General features: G+C 49.0%; 1 protein-coding gene across 3 annotated transcripts in view; it reads right to left on the bottom strand.

The window, feature by feature from the left end:
* The window catches only part of DOCK1 (dedicator of cytokinesis 1), a 526850-nt gene that overhangs the window by 29368 nt on the left and 483767 nt on the right, over positions 1 to 13715 (bottom strand). For all 3 annotated transcript variants that reach the window (XM_082673365.1, XM_082673366.1, XM_082673367.1), the window contains exons 41-46: positions 10028 to 10169; positions 9815 to 9893; positions 7982 to 8066; positions 4846 to 4932; positions 1798 to 1974; positions 717 to 800 (exon numbers count right to left, since the gene is read on the bottom strand). In XM_082673365.1, coding sequence (XP_082529491.1) covers positions 717 to 800; positions 1798 to 1974; positions 4846 to 4932; positions 7982 to 8066; positions 9815 to 9893; positions 10028 to 10169 — 654 coding nt within the window. The remainder of the gene's footprint in view (positions 1 to 716; positions 801 to 1797; positions 1975 to 4845; positions 4933 to 7981; positions 8067 to 9814; positions 9894 to 10027; positions 10170 to 13715) is intronic.

Raw genomic sequence — 13715 nt, 5'->3', positions numbered from 1 at the left:
AGAGCAAGCAGGCAGAGCTCCCACGGGAACTGGGTCTGGACGTCCCCTCCACCTCCAGGCTCATGAAAGCTCCAGGAGCCCAGACACATGAAAAGGGAACTTCCAGTGGAGCCCAGGACACCCTCCAGGGCTGCCCAGCCTCTCCAGACCATGTCCCGCTAAGGAAAGACTCAGACGGCCTCAGGAGCACAAGCAGAAAAGCCAAATATGCAGAACTACAGCCGGGGAAACGGAAATGAGGACCCCTTCCCCCAACCCTGACCACCGGCACGGGGAACAGGAGGGTGGGCGCTCGGCGGTTTCCCATCCCCACCTCTCACACCGATGGCATCGGCTCGAGCGCCCTCCCAGGACAGGCTGGAGCCACGCTCTCTAGGGCATCACCGTTTCCTGACCTTGCCTGTGCCGTTCCGTTCTGTCGATACCAGGCAAAGATTTCCCAGCAGGCACTGCACTGACCGAGGGGAGGGAACAGACCAGGCTCATTTGCAAGACAGAACTTTCTAGGTGTTCAAAGGCATGACTACAGCCAGGGGTCGAGTTAATCACGGCAGTGGTGAATGGGTTTATCCGGGACAGACATGGTCACGGGTGCTCTGCCTGAAGTCCAGGGTCCTCCGTGGCGGCTGGCAGGTGTGCCAAGGTGGCCCTGGTGGATCTGGTCCCAGACTCCACTTTCCCCACCTCGGGCCCTGCAGCTGCGGCTGGACATTTACCTGCCATGCAATCAGGTCCTTGAGCTTCTCGATCTTTTCGTGGGCCTCGGGGTGCTCCTGCAGGTACCGCTCTGTAAAGAAGGCCTGGTGGAGACAGGGAGAGACACTTAGTACACCAACACACGTTTTTGTACACCAGGGCTGGGGAGAGAGCTGTGTGTGAAACAGACGCACACCCTGGCCATCACCCAGCTCATTCCCCCCAGGGTTGGATCCTACCCCAGCAAAACATCCAGTAAGGTCAGCACAACAAATGGACTTTGTTCATTTGTGGCGGCCCCGTCCATGGAGCCCAGCAAAGCCACAGCTGACCCGGGTCACTCACTTCGCTGGGAGGCAGCTCCCCAGCTGCTCTCGTGTCCCTGACCCCCATCCCGGGTCCGCCCTACAGCTGAAGGGAGCTGGAACAGAGCATCACCTCTCCAAAGTGTCCAGGGCAGTTTCGCCTCACAGCCCACTTTCAGGCAGAGCCCCTTCTGCTTCAGTTTCCATTTTGTCTAGACCAGGGGGCAGCAAACCTTTTCCGTGAAGGGCCTCAACTCTGTCACTGTTGTATCAGGAAAACAGCCACAGACACCAAGTAAGAGAATGGCCGTGGCCACGTCCCAGACTTGATTTACAAAATCCGGCGGCGGCTGTCGTGCAGACCCCTTGTCTAGAGCACATCCCACGATCTTCAGCTTCTGCCTGATCTCACTGAGATATTTTCCAGGGAGACCAGCTGGCTGTCCCCACTGCACCAGACTCCCATCTATTTTAAATATTCTAAGCCTTTTGTCTTTCACTGAAACTGTGTCTTTTGGCCTTTAATGATCCCAGGCCTCTGGACTGTCACGAGGGTCACTCTCTAGGGCTCCGTTAGCACAGCCCGCTGCAGGGTGAAGATGAGGGGACAACGCCCAGGCCGGTCGGGCCCGGGGTGGGGCTTTGACCATCGGGAGGCCGCAGAGGCTGCCTCTGGGCGGACCGGCCTGGGCTCGGTCACTGCGGAGCTCGCTCAGTGAGACCACGGTGGTTTCCGGGCTTGGAGACAGTCCGTCCCAGGACAGGGCTGGAAAGAGGAAGCTGGCGTGTCACTTGCCTTTTCGTAATTTGCAAAGCCTCCCATGACGGCGGGGTCCACGATGCCGTTCAGGAGCATGGAGAGGGGGCTGACGGGGAGGCTGGGGTCGTCCAGGTGCTGCTGCACCATGCTGTTTATCTTGTCGTTCGTCAGCTGCATGGTCTCAATGGCGTTCTCCAGGGGGCTGATCTCCACCTGTGGAAGGGGGAGGACGGAATGGCATCGGGCCAGCTGCCGCGGCCCCTGTCCTGCCAGGGCCTCTGCTGATGCCTCTGGCTCCTCGCCAGAGGACACACACTCCGAGTGGGGCAGGCTTCCTACTCTCCATGCACTGTTCTTCCCAGTGGCTTCTTGGGGCAAAGGTCCCTCATCACCCAGCCGAGAGAAGCCGGGCATTTTAGGATCTTTATGTGTTTCCATAGACCTGTCCCCACATGCAAACTCCAAAGGCACAGCGCAAGGTCACCTAGTCCTGGGGAATGTGTGTGCACATGCACGTGTGTATGCGTGTGTGTGCGCGCGTGCGTGCGTATGCACACGTACGGTCATCCCAGGAAAACACAGCCCTGAGTGGCACTTGCGCACAGTCTACGTGCCTCACAGAGCAGCCTTTGAACTATGGCCTTGTTCGTTGCTTGTCTTAAGGAATTTTGAGCAATCTCTCCCTGTCCCTGAGGCAGGAGGTCTGGGCGCTTTGTCCCTGGACTTGCTTGGTTAGGGAAGCAGGGGAGGGGCAGAGGGGTCCTGCCGTGGTCTCCGCAGGAGGCCACACACCCTCCTATAGGAAGGAAGAGCCCCCCCTGCCCGGTGGTCACCACTTCAGCTGGACCTCACGGGCCTCCCTTGCAAACCTGCCACTGGTCAGCAGGACCCTCAGAGCAGGAGGCAGGGCGAGCCAGCATGGGCCCACCTCGCCACCGCTCCTGCAGCTCTGCCCACACCCAGTGCCCTTCTTCCTCTGGGGGCCCCTGCAGGGCCTGGCGAGGCCCCGCCCCGCGATCCTCTCTGGCTCAGCCCGCAGGTGCCAGGAGGATGCGTCTGCGTTTAAAACAATAACACCACCTTCCCACCAGGCCTGGCTCTAACAGACCCTAGGCTGGGCCCCGGAGCCACGTCCAAGGGTGACCACAACACATGATAACCTGATCCTTCCCTTCCCCAAGGGAAGTGGGACGGGTCCCCACCTGTGCCGGGGACCCTAGGGTGTCTTTAGCAAATGGCAAAGCAGAGCAGCCTGTTTTCTCCTTCTACAGCCCCTGGGGATTGTCTGAGAGGTAGAGAGACGGGGGTTGGAGGTGCAGAGATGTTGAGAGAACAGAGAGACCCTAGAACGACACCCTCAGTTGTCACCGGCGAGCACCTGCCGGAGAAGTGACCTGATGGAGAGGAGGTAACACGCAAAGAGGTGGCCGACCATGTGCTGGTCGCTGAGGGTGCCCCCTGGTTGCAAGTGCACCCCAAATAACACATACCCTAGGGCCTTTGTTTTCACCCCACACCTGGCTTTATCAGACCCTGGAATGCACCACCCCAGACACAGAACTTCGCCAAATGGACTCTCCAGGGCAGAATTCCATTTTGACTGATGGCTAACTCCCTGTCGCTGATCCCGTTTGCCGCAAGAAAGAGCAGTGTCCTAGCTTCATCAAACCAAGAGGGTCAGCTGCTGGTCTGTTCCAGCGATGGCGGGGCCAGGAGTGCGGGCAGCAGGATTATTACAGTCCTGCCATCCTGGGATTATTCAGCCCCCAGCTTTCTTCGTTCATTAAAAAGGGCAAGCATAGCCCGTGGCAGAGCCACATCCTTACAGAAAATCAGGGCTCAGCCTTCGCCACCTCGAGCTGTTCAGCACCGTCCTCACGCATCCGGGCTGGTTCACGGAGTCCCTGATTACAAACGGCTTATGGGAAGAGGCTCACAAGAGGATAGGAGTGGTGCCTGTTTAGGGAAGGGTCTCCTGTCCTGTGGTCTCCCGCATGTACATCACCAGCTCCGAATGGTGCCAGTGAAGGCTTGCATTTCTGCCACCTGCCACGTCTCCTGAGCCTTCCAGAGGTCAGGGCCTGCCTGGGTGCTAGAGGGGGACAGAGTGGGGTCTCTGGGGACACAGGAAGTAGAGGCGCCCTCCGGGGGTGGGGAGGGGGGCCCAGAGCCCTAGGGCTTCAGAGTAGGAGGAGGGTGCGCTGGAGATGGGGATGGGATGCAGCTGACCACACGCATGCTCAGGGAGAGGTCAACTGAGCTTAGAGGTCAGGGAGAGGTCAGCCAGAGCTCAACTGGCGCGGACGAGGGTCAGGAGTGGAAACAAGGCTGGGAAGACAGGCGCCAGCCACGTCCTAGGGCAGAAGCAGGAGTTTCCAAGGGGACTCATGGTAAACTCAACAGTGGGTACCACCCCTCTGGTTAAGATCCTGCCAGGTGAAAACCAAAGGCATTGAGACACATGACAAAGCACACATATTCCAATCAGACCTCGTTATACTGGCAACTGTCACGCTGCTGCTGCTATACACTCAGTAAGAACCTTCTGCCCAACTCTGGTTCCTGTGACTGGAACTGTCCGATAGCTCATCACCGAGGCAAAGTCTAGCTAATGAGATGCGGGTCATTATTTCTTTAAAAAGGGTGGGTGAGGGGTATATTCTCAAGCTATTTCTACTTGAAAAGGAGCAAGTACTATTAATCAAGTTGTTTGTCATGTAAATGGCAATAAAACCATCAGGAAGAAAGATCTTCAAAAGCGTATGTAAATTGGAATTTGTCAAACTTGTCATTTCGGTAACAGAAAGAACTGTCAAAACAGCACAGTGAAGACTAGATTTAAATATTTTGTAAAAAGAAATGAAATCTTAGCTCTGGTTTCTTTCTACGCTAGAGGAGGTTGTGATTACACGGCATTTCCACCGCAGTATTCGTGGACGGGGAGAGTGATTCTGGGTTAAGCCTGATGTGGGGTCTGAAGCATGCCTGCCGGCCACGGTGACCAGATGACAGGCCCGGGGAAGAGGCCGTGTCAGACCGTAGAAGAGGGGGTGATGGGCAGTTCCTCCTGTGGGGTGTGCTTACCATGAAAACAGATTTGACCTCAAACCACCTTAAAATGCCAGGCAATTTATACGCAGTTGTGTATATGGTCCTTTCAATCCACATATTCTGCAAAGGGAACACACACAGAACACTTGTTAGGAGAAGGACGTTGCAGGTAGATGACAGCTTCTGCCCTCGCGGGGATTTGCAAGGGTCTGGGAGGCAAGGTCACCAGCCGCCCAGGGAACACCTCCCAGGCCACGCTCTGCTGAACTGCCAGACTGTTACACAGGACACCGTGGCCCCCTGTTCCCCGGCCAATGGTGCCCATTTCCCTGGCATTTGGCCAAGAAAATACAGTAGAAGGGGAGAATTACATACATCCACACGAGGGAGGTTCCCTCTGAGCAAACAGGTTTTTGGAAAGGCTCCAACGAGCTTTCCATTAGCCTTACTTAGTGTTCAAAAGAAACTTGAAGATGCAACTCCACTGAGGAAGACTGCGCTTCATAAAAGTGACCTCTCAACATTCTAATAAAATCAGTCAGTATTTTAATGATGAAGTTTTTTTCTTTTTTTGGCGTAACATATATACTTACATCAGAAAATGAAGATATGGAAATAGAAGGCAGAAAAATCACTCCGTACCTAAAGATGACAGCCTAACCTTTTACTATCTGGGGTTCAAGGCTTCCTGCTAAGCATTAACAAGTGTGTATATGTGTATTTTCAATGAAAATGTATTCTCCCGAAAATGGTATAGTACATATTGCGGGAAGTTGTTTAAAGCCAGGAAACGTAACTCCACCCCTCTTTAATGGCTGCACGGAACTCCGCTGCAGGGGTGAACCGTACCCCCTTCCTCCCACCTCCTACTGCGGGGTGTCCGGCTGGTAGCAGCTTTTGCCTGGTACACCTCCCAGTAACAGAGAATCACTGAGTGGTCTGAGTCTGTCCATAGCGATCCAGATATAAAAAGATGGCGTAATGGACTGTCAACATTTCCAGAAAACTGGCTGGCATGTAGAAAGCATTTTCTCCAAACCTCAGATTCCAGGCTGGGAGAGGGGAAGGACCTGGCCGAGGCCCCAGGGACACAGGTCAAGGCTCCTGCTGCCCCCGGGGGCTACTGGCTCAGGCACCGGCCTGGAAACAGCAGGCTGCGCTGCTCCCTACCAACCCCAGCATCTCCGGGGGGCGGGGCCTGCGGGTTCCACGTTGACCCTGTCTCTGGCTCCCTCCTCCTTGCCGGCTCTGGGTTTCAGAACTTCACGCGTGGCCAGGTTTGGAGGCACCAAGCTGCTCTGAGCTCCCGGGCTGGCCTGGCAGGGCAGCTTTCCCAGCACCCAGGCCCTGGGAGCCAGGCTCCCTGCAGCAGGCCCCAGCCTGGCCTCCCATTACCACCAAACCCCCTGCGCTTATCTGAAAGCCTGGGGCTTTGTCAAGCACGTGAAGGACTAAATCCCGTGGCTTCTGAAAGCCTCATCTGTGTGTGAGAACCTAACGGGGCCATTAGGGGATTTCTGGGCCATTTAGAAAGAGCCCAGCCTCTAAGGCTTAGCTCCGGAGTTCGGGAGCCATGGTTATTCTTAGCTCTGCCTCGAATGGCTGCGCAACTGTTGGCAATTTGCTCGACCTCCTTGTGTCTCTTCCTACACCGTATAAGAACGTACGTCGCCACGAGACGTGAGAGGCCTGAGGGAGATTCAAGAACCGCCCATACATCCTGCAGCCAGGGTGCTACAGAAATGACAGAGTTATTGCTGTGATGACCAGAACAGAGACGGCTCAGGAAGCCCAGCCCCGGTGTGGGTGTCTAGGTGGGGCCTTGCCTCTCTCACCACTGCAGACGGTGCCACAGCGAAACGAGTCACCAAACAGGTTCAGGATGCCCCACTAACCAAGAAACAGGGTTTTGGTTTTGAAAGAGCCAGTGATGAAACTGGGGACAGCCTTAGAATTTCCCAACTCCAAGGTCCTAGTTGACACACAGGAAACTGGGCTCGGGAAGGGAAGGGAAGGGCCTTTCAGGGGCTGCGACTGGAGACTCACAGGCATCGCCGTGGGGATCAAAAGATGACAGGAAACAGGGCTTCAAAGGGAGGGTGGGTGGAAGGCAACTTTGCTGAAAGTGCTCTGAGCTTCCCTTTGGGTCAGCAGCATGGTGCTAATTCAACTTTGACCCCCTGCACCCCCAGATACCTGCAGACAAGGTCCCCGCCAGGGGTCCTTGGGGCTAACGCCACCTTGAAATATGGGCCTATCTAGGGATTTCCAGAGGTGGTTTTTCAGGGCGGGAGGAGAGAGAAACGTTAACATTAAAAATAAATAAATAAATAAAACTATGCTTTCAACATACAGTTTTGAGGGCATTAGCCCCCTGTGGCCCCCTTTGCCTGGTAAAGCAACAAAGCTATTCTTTTCTACTTCAAAAAAGTTAATTAATTAAAAAATAAAAACGCTCTGCTTTATTTCATGCCTTTGCAAAATGGAATCCATTAAAGCAGTTGTATGTATATCTTTTAAAAGGTTGCAAGAATCTGTGCTAACATTTCTATGACTCTAATGCAGTGTCTTCAACAAGGCACAGATATTTAGCAATGTGTGGAAACACGTGATTCGCTGTCGCCGCCGGGGAGGCTCTAGCTGGCCCCTAGTGGGTAGAGGCCCGGGATGCTTCTCAACATCCAACGAGGCCTGTTATTCAGCTGTGCCCGCGGGGACCCTGTTCCGGCGTATTGTGCCACAGTGAAGTTCAGGTGTGGGCGCTGGGTAGTGAGCCCAGCTCACCTCCTGACTGCTTGTCCCCTGCAGAGAGCCGTGTAAGCACTCGGCACCTCCGAGAGCTTATTTATAGCTGAGACACCAGCACCTGCTCCAGGACCCAGGGCACAGAGGAAGACTCAGATACACGCAGGAGGGAAGCAAGTGTGCTCCGAGCACAGAAACACTCCAAAGCACTAGTTACCTTCTTACAGTATCACAAGCACCTTAGTGATACTATCTGTGAAATGGTCGTCATTTCACTAAATCTGAATGGGTAATATGCTAGGATCTCTGCACATAACACACAAAGGCATTCAATCCTGCACTGCGGGAGCCTTCAAGAACACGCTCTTCCACGCGCAGTTTTGTTAGTCGTGGCATGAGTTTGGGGGTGGGTTTTTTTTTTTACCGCAAATTCGTTGTCTGGGTTTTTCTCTCCCTTGCGGATCGGACGAGAATATTCAAATCGCTGGACCTCGTTTACTCTGTAAAAACTGTACAGAGATAGAGGAATCATTAGACATTTAACCAGAAAAGCAGCCGATTTGCTTTTAGACACAGGATCCGGTCTCCCTATAGGTCAGTGCATCCCTTAAAACATCTCCAGCCTTGACCTGGAGCGACAGCTGGGCTTTCTTTCCCCGCCAGCCTCAGAAGAGAGACGTTGGCAGGTGGAAAAATTACCTTGAATTTTTGCCTCTTCTCTGTCCCTGACAATGCTCAAGGGAGAAGAGATGCTGAGTAAGAGTGAAACCAGCAAAAACAGAAAAGGTGAAGCAAAGGAGAGGGGGAAAAGGCCTTCATTCTCCATTTATGCGTTTATTATTTAAAACTTGAATTCATAGTTCAACAATTAAATAATTTAATCTAATAAGTTATTAAAAATTTAAAAATATGTCTTATTTTTTAAAAGGTCTTGTATACTTTAATTTCAGATCTACAAAAGGCAGATTTGGCAACCACCAAGGGTGGCATACATAAGATGGAGACTGTGCCTTCCTCCCCTGGGGAGGGGGTGGGTTTCACGCACATCCCAGAGGCAGGCTGGGAGGCTCACTCACCCCCCTGCGCTGAAACGCAGGTGGGCGCCCCACATCAAAGGGAAATATCTGAGCACACACTACAGTCCACTAGTGTTTACTGCCTCTCTGAGAAAAAAATGTTGCAAAACTTGAAGTCTAAGCCTTATGAAAGCGAGCATCCGTCAATAAACCGAGTCCTGGTTTATTTCCCACGTTTGCTGATGAAAGGTTAAAGAAATGGTAGTGAATTTTGCAGAAGAACCCAATCCACCAAACTTCAGGATATAAAATAAGCAGATCCTGAGCATTATTAGGCCATCAAAGAGGTTAACTGTTTTTCACCAGTACATGGATCAAATAGAAAATTCTTCATATCTAAGAGACATCTAGTGTAGGTGTTTCTACACCACTGCTAAGTCAGGGGCAATTCAATGTAGATGCAGAAAATCTCACTCAAATTTGGACAGTTGGCCTGTGAGTTTTAAAATCCACCTCCAGGGGCTTCCCTGGTGGCGCAGTGGTTGAGAGTCCGCCTGCCGATGCAGGGGACACGGGTTCGTGCCCCGGACCGGGAAGATCCCACATGCCGTGGAGTGGCTGAGCCCGTGAGCCATGGCCGCTGAGCCTGCGCGTCCGGAGCCTGTGCTCCGCAACGGGAGAGGCCACAACAGTGAGAGGCCCACGTACTGCAAAAAAAAAAAAAAAAAAATCCACCTCCAAATCCCATATTATGTAATCACCCTGTTGTACAGGTGAAGGCTTCTTCTCATCCCCCACCTGGTTCTCCATCACGAGCACATGTCTGAATCCCTATTCCTGGCTTCTGGGATCCAAATGCTCTGGCCACACCACAGGCACACAGACAGATCTGTGGGGTGGGGGGCAGGGCCTGAGCCCTGGAGAAAAGGTCTACAGGGGGGGTCTCTCACCTGGTGGCTCAAATGGAGCCCAGAGCACCCCTTTCTCCCCCTGACTTTCCCTGTCTCCCAATCTCGGGCATAAGGAACAGCCTTGCACCCTCCCGGCCACACGTGTTCACATCTTCCTTCCCCCTTCTTTGATGCTGAACATGACTAATTTCCCTTGCTTTTTGAAGTAAACAGAAAGAGCATCTGAAAAGTTAATCAAAGGCTGACATCCACCCTCTGAGACGTGAAATTATGAAGAAGCGATCTGTGTACGCCTCTCACCACCCTCATGTTGGGTAAGGAAAATGTTACCTTACAATCTGCTCTGACACGGGCCTGTGGAACTTAGGGGGCAAATCGAGTTTGGGCTTTACTGTGAAGCACTGAATATCTGAAGGTCAAGGGGGTTAAGGATCATAAGGCAGCGTGGTCATTAGCCAGGAGCAAGGTCCCACGTACACCCAACCATCCAAACAAACGACATCGCCATTGTTTTATATCCGACATGGCTGTCTGAAAGGATACATTGGCCAGCAGAGTTTTTAATATCGTCGCCTGGTGGAGATGTTGTCTTCATTTTCTCAGCATTTGGAAACTGAGTTAATAGCCGAGCTTCAAAATCTTCCCGGCGTTCATACTCCTTCCCACGGTAAATGAAAACTTTCCCCTGGAAACAATGACATTCATTAAATAACACCCCAGGGGAAGGGCCAGGAAAAGTTCACACATAAAGGCATTGGTCTTCAAGATGGGCTTGACAGTTTTTTTTAAAATGTCACTGAATTGAAGAACAGCTTGTAATTGTGGTGATCTTACTAATCAAGAACACAGGAACAGAAGCCAGGTAAGTTAATACTGTTTAAGAAGCACTAAAGATGATGTTATTGAAAGTACATTTCAGTCTTAACAGTAGCAATCAATTTACAAAACCATGAGAAACCAAGCGAGTGATTGAAGCCCACACACTAGTGGGCATGAAATGGTCAGACAGGGTAAAGGCACCAAGGCAAGTGGAGGAGAATGGTGTCCATATCATCTCCCCCCTAATTAAGTAGTTTCCATCCTACCAGAAAGAATTCAAGGGAGAGATAGCCTCATCCACCAGAGGGCAGACAGCAGAAGCAAGAAGAACTACCATCCTGCAGCCTGTGGAACAAAAACCACATTCACAGAAAGATAGACAAGATGAACAGGCAGAGGGCTATGTACCAGATGAAGGAGTAAGATAAAACCCCAGAAAAACAACTAAATGAAGTGGAGATAGGCAACCTTCCAGAAAAAGAATTCAGAATACTGATAGTGAAGATGATCCAGGACCTCGGAAAAAGAATGGAGGCGAAGATTGAGAAGATGCAAGAAATGTTTAACAAAGACCTAGAAGAATTACAAACGAGATGAACAATACAATAACTGAAATGAAAAATACATGAGAAGGAATCAATAGCAGAATAACTGAGGCAGAAGAACGGATAAGTGACCTGGAAGACAGAATGGTGGAATTCACTGCTGCGGAACAGAATAAAGAAAAAAGAATGAAAAAAAATAAAGACACCCTAAGAGACCTCTGGGACAACATTAAACACAACAACATTCGCATCATAGGGGTCCCAGAAGGAGAAGAGAGAGAGAAAGGACCCGAGAAAATATCTGAAGAGATAATAGTTGAAAACTTCCCTAACATGGGAAAGGAAATAGCCATCCAAGTCCAGGAAGTGCAGAGAGTCCCAGACAGGATAAACCCAAGGAGAAACATGCCGAGACACACAGTAATCAAATTGGCAAAAATTAAAGACAAGGAAAAATTATTGAAAGCAGCAAGGGAAAAACGACAAATAACATACAAGGGAACTCCCAAAAGGTTAACAGCTGATTTCTCAGCAGAAACTCTACAAGTCAGAAGGGAGTGGCACGATATATTTAAAGTGATGAAAGGGAAGAAACTACAACCAAGATTACTCTACCTGGCAACGATCTCCTTCAGATTCGATGAAGAAATCGAAAGCTTTACAGACAAGCAAAAGCTAAGAGAATTCAGCACCACTAAACCAGCTCTACAACAAATGCTAAAGGAACTTCTCTAAGTGGGAAACACAAGAGAAGAAAAGAACCTACAAAAACAAACCCAAAACAATTAAGAAAATGGTAACAGGAACATACATATTGATAATTACCTTAAACGTCAATGGATTAAATGCTCCAACCAAAAGACACAGGCTTGCTGAATGGATACAAAAACAAGACCCATATATACGCTGTCTACAAGAGACCCACTTCAGACCTAGGGATATATACAGGCTGAAAGTGAGGGGATGGAAAAAGATATTCCATGCAAATGGAAATCAAAAGAAAGCTGGAGTATTAATACTCATATCAGATAAAATAGACTTTAAAATAAAGAATGTTACAAGAGACAAGGAAGGACACTATGTAATGATCAAGGCATAAATCCAAGAAGAAGATACAACAATTATAAATATATATGCACCCAACATAGCAGCACCTCAATGCATAAGGCAACTGCTAACAGCTCTAACAAGAGGAAATTGACAGTAACATAATAGGAAATCGACAGTAACACAGTAACACAATAATCGACAGTAACACCTCACTTACACCAATGGACAGATCATCCAAACAGAAAATTAATAAGCAAACACAAACTTTAAATGATACAACAGACCAGATAGATTTAATTGATATTTATAGGACATTCCATCCAAAAACAGCAGACTACACTTTCTTCTCAAGTGCGCATGGAACATTCTCCAGGATAGATCACATCTTGGGTCACAAATCAAGCCTCAGTAAATTTAAGAAAATTGAAATCACATCAAGCATCTTTTCTGACCACAACGCTATGAGATTAGAAATCAATTACAGGGAAAAAAACGTAAAAAACACAAACACATGGAGGCTAAACAATACGTTACTAAATAATCAAGAGATCACTGAAAAAATCAAAGAGGAAATCAAAAAATACCTAGAGACAAATGACAATGAAAACACGACGATCCAAAACCTATGGGATGGAGCAAAAGCATTACTAATAGGGAAGTTTATAGCTATACAAGCCTACCTCAAGAAACAAGAAAAATCTTAAATAAACAATCTAACCTTACACCTAAAGGAACTAGAGAAAGAAGGACAAACAAAACCCAAAGTTAGCAAAACAAATATCGTATATTAATGCACGTATGTGGAACCTAGAAAAATGGTACAGATGAACCGGTATGCAGGGCAGAAGGAAAGAAATCATCAAGATCAGCACAGAAATAAATGAAATAGAAACAAAGAAAACAGCAGCAAAGATCAATAAAACTAAAAGCTGGTTCTTTGAGAAGATAAACAAAATTGATAAACGATTAGTCAGACTCAAGAAAAAGAGGGAGAGGACTCAAATCAATAAAATTAGAAATGGAAATGGAGAAGTTACAACAGACACCACAGAAATACAAAGCATCCTAAGAGACTACTACAAGCAACTCTATGCCAATAAAATGGACAACCTGGAAGAAATGGACAAATTCTTAGAAAGGTATTACCTTCCAAGACTGAACCAGGAAGAAATAGAAAATATGAACAGACCAATCACAAGTCATGAAATTGAAACTGTGATTAAAAACCTTCCAACAAACAAAAGTCCAGGACCAGATGGCTTTACAGGTAAATTCTATCAAACATTTAGAGAAGAACTAACACCCATCCTTCTCAAACTCTTCCAAAATATTGCAGAGAAAACTCCCAAACTCATTCTATGAAGCCACCATCACCCTGATACCAAAACCAGACAAAGATACCACAAAAACAGAAACTTACAGACCAATATCACTGATGAATATAGATGCAAAAATCCTCAACAAAACGCTAGCAAACAGAATCCAACAATACAGTAAAAGGATCATACACCATGATCAAATGGGATTTATCCCAGGGATGCAACGTTTCTTCAATATACGCAAATCAATCATTGTGATACACCATGTTAACAAACTGAAGAATAAAAACCATATGATCATGTCAATAGATGCAGAAAAAGCTTTCAACAAAATTCAACACCCATTTATGATAAAAACTCTCCAGAAAGTGGGCACAGAGAGAACCTACCTCAACATAATAAAGGCCATATACGACAAACCCACAGCAAACATCGTTCTCAATGGTGAAAAACTGAAAGCATTTCCTCTAAGATCGGGAATAAGACAAGGATGTCCAC

Source organism: Grampus griseus, assembly GCF_964374135.1.
Source record: "Grampus griseus genome assembly, chromosome: 16".
In the NCBI taxonomy this organism is placed as follows: Eukaryota; Metazoa; Chordata; class Mammalia; order Artiodactyla; family Delphinidae; genus Grampus; species Grampus griseus.
The sequence above is the reverse complement of the archived record's forward strand: the minus strand, read 5'-3'. Positions and strand labels throughout refer to the sequence as shown.